The sequence below is a fragment of the Aegilops tauschii genome, chromosome 7, assembly GCF_002575655.3.
Source record: "Aegilops tauschii subsp. strangulata cultivar AL8/78 chromosome 7, Aet v6.0, whole genome shotgun sequence".
In the NCBI taxonomy this organism is placed as follows: domain Eukaryota; kingdom Viridiplantae; phylum Streptophyta; class Magnoliopsida; order Poales; family Poaceae; genus Aegilops; species Aegilops tauschii.
In genome coordinates this window covers 209,985,695-209,995,207 of record NC_053041.3, presented here as the reverse complement: position 1 = coordinate 209,995,207, position 9,513 = coordinate 209,985,695, and the positions used below count along the sequence as shown (strand labels likewise).

Genomic DNA, 9,513 nt, shown 5'->3' with positions numbered 1-9,513 from the left:
GGAAAAAGTCACATGCACACCCAAATATTTCATAGGGAGAGATCCCACCTGACAGCCAAACAAGTGTGATTAAAATTCAGTGATAGTGTTGTGACTACCCACTGAAAATATTTCACTCTTACTATATTTGACTTTTAAGCTAGACGTCAACTCAAACATGAACAAGAGGAGCTTCAAGTTGATAGCTTTGTCAGGCTCATGGTTAATGCGCAAAACAGTGTCATCCGCATACTGGAGCACTGCAACTCCATTTTCAATCAAGTCAGGGGCCATGCCCACAATCATTTGATTGCTTTGGGCTTTCAAAATCATTCTGGCTAGACACTCAACAACCATGTTAAACAAAATGGAGAGAATGGCTTAACACAATCGTACCATTTATCGCAAAAGCCCTTAACACGATGGCAAGATACAAGGAAGTCACAATTGACTTTGTCATAGGTTTTTCGAAAATCAAGTTTAATCAGTATGGCGATCACGTTGAGCGGGAGCATGATGCAAAATCGGATGTAGGGATTCCTCGTAGCGCATCAAAGCATCTTGAACCGAGAAGTTCATACCCAGCTCAAAGATGATCTTATTGAGCATCAGTGGCTACTCCACATCAATTTATAGTGTGCTTTTATCATGCTCTTTACTTCATTTGAATCCTTCTGTTGTTTGACTTTGAATAATTTTGTTTGTAGACTTTAAATTTGTAATATCCATGAAATGTGTGAACCTTAATTATTATGTTTGAGTTTAATATGTGTGCTAATATGTAGTTGGAATGTAGTATGTAAACTAAAACTAGGAAGATTTGATGAAGAAAAACACGGAGTTAAGTTTAGAGGATCGGCTAGGAACCACAATTTTTTAGAGAAACAAATATAATGAGTTAAAGGATAAAAGGCCATATATAGGCCTAAATTATAAGGAATCAGTTAGAGATGCTCTAATGAATCAGTGACACAATGATACAATATGTACCAAGTTTCTTGAGACAGTTGAATACGAATTTCAAATTTGAATAAACAGAGCTCTGCAGGTTCTGTTCCTTTATTACAAACACTGCTCTGGTGATCATCTAGTGTCGAGCTACAGCAGTAGAGCAGGTGGTATGAACAACAGAAGACGTAGGTAGGAGCAGATAGTAGCAGTAGTACATCGATCTTGGTTCCGGCGAGACAACAGAGCTGGCCGGGACGCTCACGCCGTCGAGCGCTTCACGTTCTTGGCCCAGATTATGTGCCCGTACGGCATGAGGTGGCAGACCGGCGTGCCGCCGGGCTTGGTGCCAAGGAGCTTGAAGGACACGTGCTCTGGGTTCCACAGGGACGTGTCGGTGTGGCACACGGTGGCGATGGTCACCGCGTCGCCGCCGCGAGCGCCCTCCATGTCCACCATGTACGCCCTGGACGGGCCGGTGGTGTGGCACCGGTACACGGTGTACGGGTAGGCCTCGTCGTGGCACGCCACGAAGACAGGCCCCCCCTCCACCGGCCGCACGGAGCGGACGGCGTACGTCTGCAGCGGGGCGCCGGCGCGGGGCAGCGTCGACGTCACCGGCCTGATGTCGCGGGTCCCCAGCACTCCCATGGCGCGCTCCACCAGGGCCTCCAGCGAAGTCGCGCAGAACTTGGACTCGCCGGCGATGGTCGGCGACTCGCAGGCGCGCAGCGTCGCCTCCATGCTGGCCACCGTGGCGGAGTCTGACGCGACGCCGAACGTCGCGAGGACGCCTGGCAGCGCGGCCGTCGTGAACGGGACGGAGTCGGCGACCTGGCGCGGCAGGAAACCGAGAGCGGCGGGAGTCGCCGGGGGGAAGCGGAATGGGAGCCTCTTGCCGACGCGCACCGCCTCCTCGTGAAAGAATACCGTCGTCGTCTCCGCCTTGCCGCCCCTAGCCATGGACGCCCCGCTTCCAGCGGGGCTGCTGCTCGGCGCCTTGTATTCATCGGTGGCGCCACGGCGTTCGTCGGCGCCGCTGTAGTTGTCGTAGTCGAAGCCCCCCGCTCCGGAGGCGGCGCCGGTGCGCTTGCTTGGTTCATCATCGGACGACGAGCGGCTGTAATCACGGTAGTCGAAGGGGGGCCTGTCCTCGGGGTCTCTTACGAAGCTGGTGGCTTCTGTGTGCAGTTCAACACCCACGCGTACGCGTGCATGCATTTTTGTGTTTGGTGATCAATCAAACTCGAGAGAAGAAGACAGTTAACGGAGGGCGACGAGGAACATGCAAGACAGACCTGCTGCAGGTTGTTTGAGGAGGCGGAGAACGGCGTCGGGCAATGGCGAGTGCGGCAGCACGGCGCGCCAGAACACCTCCGCCGTCGCCGGCGCTGCGTGGCCCAGCTGCCCTCCAGCCTGAACCTGAGACGTAACGCAAGCGGCAGTATTGGCCGTTAGCACCAGTTTGCCAAAATAAAGAAGATGCAGGCGTTGCTCAGTGGCTTCTTCGGCCATTACCGCGACCAGGGTGGCAGCGAGGAGGGCGACGAGGAAGCGCGCCATGGATGTGCGCTAGGTGAGAGGTCGAGAGGTTGTACTACTTGGGAGTGATGATGCGATCAGGCGAGGTACTTATAGGCGTCGTCGGCTCGACGGGGAGGTGTTTCATTGACGGCGACGCCAAACAGAAAAGCTCTCGATGTGAGCTGTGCGATCGCATGGTACGTGCGGCACCGGAGAATATAATCCTGGGCGTGACATCCGACGATCCGCGCGCGAATGGCGTGCTGTGTGGCGCGGCAGCGTCAGGTTCGCGTTCGCCTTCGTGTGCGGTGCGGTGCTCGCCGTCCACGCAGCTGCAGTTAACTTTGCGGGGCTTCGGGAGGTCCGGGAAAATAATCCCATACGACCTGGTCTCACGCTTCATCTCGTAAGACCTACTCTAGAGGATGCCACGTGTTCTTCACCAATCTTGATGCACCCTTCTTCCTCAATCCTCCTTCCCAAACTTCACGCGTCCAGCGTCCAGCGTCATGAATCCTAACAGTCTCCTACATGGCCTCGCGCCCCTCGCCGGCAGGCCCGGCACCGTAGAAAAGCTAGCCATCTAGTGCACCGACGGGCATGCTGGATAGCTTGGGCTTCATCAATTAAACATCAAATCTCGAAATAGCGGAGACAAAATACAGATCAGGCATATACACATTGGAGACATTCGATTCAATAGCTATGGTGTATTAGTAGCGACTATGGAAGTGATTCCGCCAATCTCTTGCCCTGTAGCGGGCTGGCAGAGGTGTGACCGGCAGCTCAGAGTGAGGAGCAGCTGCACCTAATGCGGCGACAGTTAATCAGCTAGAGGCACGGCGGCACGGCGGACAGATGATTTGAATACAAAGCAGTGGAAGCTTGTCTCATAGGTTTGGCTGCCGTAGCAGTCATGGCGGGTGGATCTGCGTGTGTCTATTCAACTTGATGAGTGAGCTAGGAACGGCTGTGAGCCGCTATGCCGGCAGACACAGGAAATAAATTGCAAGGAGGATTGGGGAAGAAGGGATGCATTAAGATTGGTGGAGTACACGTGGGATCCTCTAGCGAGGGTCTTATGAGATGAAGCGTGAGACTAGGTTGTATAGGATTATTTTCCGGAGGTCTGTGGCAAGGAATTTGGTGTTGCAGGGTCATAGACGATGTCCCCGTTGGTCTGAACGCATGCCTGATTGAAGTATCGGAACAACTTAAAGTGAGGGGTTGTCCCGAGAAAGCACTCGCAAGATGTGACGAAGTTTGCAATGTGAAGAACCCTCTTTGACGGGATGTGGTGTAACTGGCAGTTGTAGAAGTGCAGCAGCTGATACGTCTCCAACGTATCTATAGTTTTTGATTGCTCCATGCTATATTATCTTCTGTTTTGGACATTATTGGGCTTTATTATACACTTTTATATTATTTTTGGGACTAACCTATTAACCGGAGGCCCAGCCCAGAATTGCTGTTTTTTGCCTATTTCAGAGTTTCGCAGAAAAAGAATATCAAACGGAGTCCAAACGGAATGAAACCTTCGGGAACGTGATTTTCGGAACGAACATGATCCAGAGGACTTGGACCCTACGTCAAGAAAGCTACCAGGAAGCCACGAGGTAGGGGGCGCGCCCTCCACCCTCGTGGGCCCCACGTTGCTCCACCGACGTACTCCTTCCTCCTATATATACCTACGTACCCCCAAACGATCAGATACGGAGCCAAAAACCTAATTCCACCGCCGCAACCTTCTATATCCGTGAGATCCCATCTTGGGGCCTGTTCCGGAGCTCCGTCGGAGGGGGCATCGATCACGGAGGGCTTCTACATCAACACCATAGCCTCTCCGATGAAGTGTGAGTAGTTTACCTCAGACATTCGGGTCCATAGTTATTAGCTAGATGGCTCTTCTCTCTTTTTGGATCTCAATACAATGTTCTCCCCCTCTCTTGTGGAGATCTATTCGATGTAATCTTCTTTTGCGGTGTGTTTGTTGAGACCGATGAATTGTGGGTTTATGACCAAGTTTATCTATGAACAATATTTGAATCTTCTGAATTCTTTTATGTATGATTGGTTATCTTTGCAAGTCTCTTCGAATTATCAGTTTGGTTTGTCCTACTAGATTGATCTTTCTTGCAATGGGAGAAATGCTTAGCTTTTGGGTTCAATCTTGCGGTGTCCTTTCCCAGTGACAGTAGGGGTAGCAAGGCACGTATTGTATTGTTGCCATCGAGGATAACAAGATGGGGTTTATATCATATTGCATGAGTTTATCCCTCTACATCATGTCATCTTGCTTAAAGCATTATTCTGTTCTTATGAACTTAATAATCTAGATGCATGCTGGATATCGGTCGATGTGTGGAGTAATAGTAGTAGATGCAGGCAGGAGTCGGTCTACTTGTTTCGGACGTGATGCCTATATACATGATCATGCCTAGATATTCTCATAACTATGCTTAATTCTGTCAATTGCTCAACAGTAATTTGTTCACCCACCGTAAATATTTATGCTCTCGAGAGAAGCCACTAGTGAAACCTATGGTCCCCGGGTCTATTTTCCATCATATTAATCTTCTAACACTTAGCTATTTCCGTTGCCTTTTATTTTACTTTGCATCTTTATCAAAAAAATACCAAAAATATTATCTTATCATATCTATCAGATCTCACTCTCGTAAGTGACCGTGTAGGGATTGACAACCCCTTATCGCGTTGGTTGCGAGGATTTATTTGTGTTGTGTAGGTGCGAGGGACTCGTGTGTAGCCTCCTACTGGATTGATACCTTGGTTCTCAAAAACTGAGGGAAATACTTACGCTACTTTGCTGAATCACCCTTTTCTCTTCAAGGGAAAACCAACGGAGTGCTCAAGAGGTAGCAAGAAGGATTTCTGGCGCCGTTGCCGGGGAGGTCTACACAAAAGTCAACATACCAAGTACCCATCACAAACCCTTATCTCCCGCATTACATTATTCGCCATTTGCCTCTCGTTTTCCTCTCCCCCACTTCATCCTTGCCGTTTTATTCGCCCTCTCTTTTTCGTTCGCCTCTTTTTCGCTTGCTTCTTGTTTGCTCGTGTGTTCGGTTGCTTGTTTGTCATGATGGCTCAAGATAATACCAAATTGTGTGACTTTACCAATATCAACAATAATGATTTCCTTAGCACTCCGATTGCTCCTCTTACCGATACTGAATCTTGTGAAATCAATGCTGCTTTGTTGAATCTTGTCATGAAAGATCAATTCGCCGGCCTTCCTAGTGAAGATGCCGCTACTCATCTAAATAGCTTCGTTGATTTGTGTGATATGCAAAAAAAGAAAGATGTTGACAATGATATTGTTAAATTGAAGCTATTTCCTTTTTCGCTTAGAGATCGTGCTAAAGCTTTGTTTTCGTCTTTGCCTAAAAATAGTATTGATTCTTGGAACAATTGCAAAGATGATTTTATCTCTAAGTATTTTCCTCCCGCTAAAATCATATCTCTTAGAAACGATATTATGAATTTTAAGCAACTCGATCATGAACATGTTGCACAAGCTTGGGAGAGGATGAAATTAATGATACGTAATTGCCCTACGCATGGTTTGAATTTATGGATGATTATACAAAAAATTTATGCCGGATTGAATTTTGCTTCTAGAAATCTTTTAGATTCGGCCGCAGGAGGCACTTTTATGGAAATCACTTTAGGAGAAGCTACTAAACTCCTAGATAATATTATGGTTAATTATTCTCAATGGCACACTGAAAGATCTACTAATAGAAAAGTGCATGCGATAGAAGAAATTAATGTTCTGAGTGGAAAGATGGATGAACTTATGAAATTATTTGCTACTAAGAGTGTTTTTTCTGATCCCAATGATATGCCTTTGTCTACTTTGATTGAGAATAATAATGAATCTTTGGATGTAAATTTTGTTGGTAGGAATAATTTTGGTAACAACGCGTATAGAGGAAACTTTAATCCTAGGCCTTATCCTAGTAATTCCTCTAATAATTATGGTAATTCCTACAACAATTCTTATGGAAATTTTAATAAGATGCCCTCTGAATTTGAGACTAGTGTTAAGGAATTTATGAATTCGCAAAAGAATTTCAATGCTTTGCTTGAAGAAAAATTGCTTAAAGTTGATGAATTGGCTAGGAACGTTGATAGAATTTCTCTTGATGTTGATTCTTTGAAACTTAGACTTATTCCACCTAAGCATAATATCAATGAGTCTCTCAAAGCCATGAGAATTTCCATTGATGAGTGCAAAGAAAGAACCGCTAGGATGCGTGCTAAGAAAGATAGTTTTGTGAAAGCGTGTTCTTCTAGTTTCGATGAAAATAAAGATGAAGATCTAAAGGTTATTGATGTGTCCCCTATTAAATCTTTGTTTTGCAATATGAATCTTGATAATGATGGGACTGAATATGATCCACCTTTACCTAGAAGGCGTTCCAGAAATTCGGAGTTTTTAGATCTTAATGCTAAAATTGATAAAAGTGGGATTGAAGAGATCAAAACATTAGATATTAATGAACCCACTATCTTGGATTTCAAGGAATTTAATTATGATAATTGCTCTTTGATAGATTGTATTTCCTTTTTGCAATCCGTGCTAAATTCTCCTCATGCTTATAGTCAAAATAAAGCCTTTACCAAACATATCGTTGATGCTTTGATGCAATCTTATGAAGAAAAACTTGAGTTGGAAGTTTCTATCCCTAGAAAACTTTATGATGAGTGGGAACCTACTATTAAAATTAAAATTAAAGATCATGAATGCTATGCTTTGTGTGATTTGGGTGCTAGTGTTTCCACGATTCCAAAAACTTTGTGCGATTTGCTAGGTTTCCGTGATTTTGATGATTGCTCTTTAAACTTGCACCTTGCGGATTCCACTTATAAGAAACCTATGGGAAGAATTAATGATGTTCTTATTGTTGCAAATAGGAACTATGTGCCTGTAGATTTTATTGTTCTTGACATAGATTGCAATCCTTCATGTCCTATTATTCTTGGTAGACCTTTCCTTAGAACGATTGGTGCAATTATTGATATGAAGGAAGGGAATATTAGATTCCAATTTCCATTAAAGAAAGGCATGGAACACTTCCCTAGAAATAAAATAAAATTACCATATGAATCTATTATGAGAGCCACTTATGGATTGCCTACCAAAGATGGCACTACCTAGATCTATCCTTGCTATTATGCCTAGCTAGGGGTGTTAAACGATAGCGCTTGTTGGGAGGCAACCCAATTTTATTTTTAGTTTTTTTGCTTTTTGCTTCTGTTTAGGAATAAATATTTGTTCTATCCTCAGGTTAGATGTGTTTTATGTTTTAATTAGTGTTTGTGCCAAGTTAAACCTATAGGATCTTCTTGGATGATAGTTATTTGACCTTGCAGAAAATTCCAGAAACTTTCTGTTCACGAAAATAATTGTTAAAAATCACCACAAGGTGATAAAATATTGATTCAAATTGCTGCTGATCAATAAACAAATTTTCTAGGTCGTCCTATTTTTTATGATGTTTTGGAGTTCCAGAAGTTTGCGTTAGTTACGGATTACTACAGACTGTTCTGTTTTTGACAGATTCGGTTTTTCGTGTGTTGTTTGCTTATTTTGATGAATCTATGGCTAGTAAAAGAGTTTATAAACCATAGAGAAGTTGGAATACGGTAGGTTTAACACCAATATAAATAAATAATGAGTTCATTACAGTACCTTGGAGTGGTCTTTTGTTTTCTTTCACTAACGGAGCTCACGAGATTTTCTGCTGAGTTTTGTGTTGTGAAGTTTTCAAGTTTTGGGTGAAAGATTTGATGGATTATGGAACAAGGAGTGGCAAGAGCCTAAGCTTGGCGATGCCCATGGCACCCCCAAGATAATCTAAGGACACCTAAAAGCCAAAGCTTGGGGATGCCCCGGAAGGCATCCCCTCTTTCGTCTACTTCCATCAGTAACTTTACTTGGAGCTATATTTTTATTCACCACATGATATGTGTTTTGCTTGGAGCGTCTTGTATGATTTGAGTCTTTGCTTTTTAGTTTACCACAATCATCTTTGCTGTACACACCTTTTGAGAGAGACACACATGATTCGGAAATTATTAGAATACTCTATGTGCTTCACTTATATCTTTTGAGTTATATAGTTTTTGCTCTAGTACTTCACTTATATCTTTTAGAGCACGGTGGTGGATTTGTTTTATAGAAGCTATTGATCTCTCATGCTTCACTTAGATTATTTTGAGAGTATTAAATAGCATGGTAATTTGCTTAAATAATCCTAATATGCTAGGTATTCAAGATTAGTAAAAACTTTCTTATGAGTGTGATGAATACTAAGATAAGTTTGATACTTGATGATTGTTTTGAGACATGGAGGTAGTGATATCAAAGTTGCGCTAGTTGAGTAGTTGTGAATTTGAGAAATACTTGTGTTGAAGTTTGCAAGTCCCGTAGCATGCACGTATGGTAAACGTTATGTAACAAATTTGAAACATGAGGTGTTCTTTCAGTGTCTTCCTTATGAGTGGCGGTCGGGGACGAGCGATGGTCTTTTCCTACCAATCTATCCCCCTAGGAGCATGCGCGTAGTGCTTGGTTTTTTATGACTTGTAGATTTTTGCAATAAGTATGTGAGTTCTTTATGACTAATGTTGAGTCCATGGATTATACGCACTCTCACCTTTCCATCATTGCTAGCCTCTTCGGTACCGTGCATTGCCATTTCTCACATTGAGAGTTGGTGCAAACTTCGCCGGTGCATCCAAACCCTGTGATATGATATGCTCTTTCACACATAAACCTCCTTATATCTTCCTCAAAACAGCCACCATACCTACCTATTATGGCATTTCCATAGCCATTCCGATATATATTGCCATGCAACTTTCCACCGTTCCGTTTATCATGACACTTTCATCATTGTCATATTGCTTTGCATGATCATGTAGTTGACATAGTATTTGTGGCAAAGCCACCGTTCATAATTCTTTCATACATGTCACTCTTGGTTCATTGCCTGTCCCGGTATACCGCCGAAGGCATTCATATAGAGTCAT

General features: G+C 44.0%; 1 protein-coding gene across 1 annotated transcript; it reads right to left on the bottom strand.

Annotated features, from left to right (window-relative positions):
• Positions 1-991: 991 nt before the first annotated feature.
• LOC109754908 (protein RAFTIN 1B) lies at positions 992-2,633 on the bottom strand. Its single transcript, XM_020313800.4, has 3 exons — positions 2,446-2,633; positions 2,226-2,349; positions 992-2,108 (listed from the first exon to the last, which is right to left on the bottom strand). The coding sequence occupies exons 1-3, from the start codon at positions 2,488-2,490 to the stop codon at positions 1,189-1,191; spliced, it is 1,089 nt and encodes a 362-aa protein (XP_020169389.1). The 5' UTR covers positions 2,491-2,633; the 3' UTR covers positions 992-1,188.
• Positions 2,634-9,513: the final 6,880 nt, after the last annotated feature.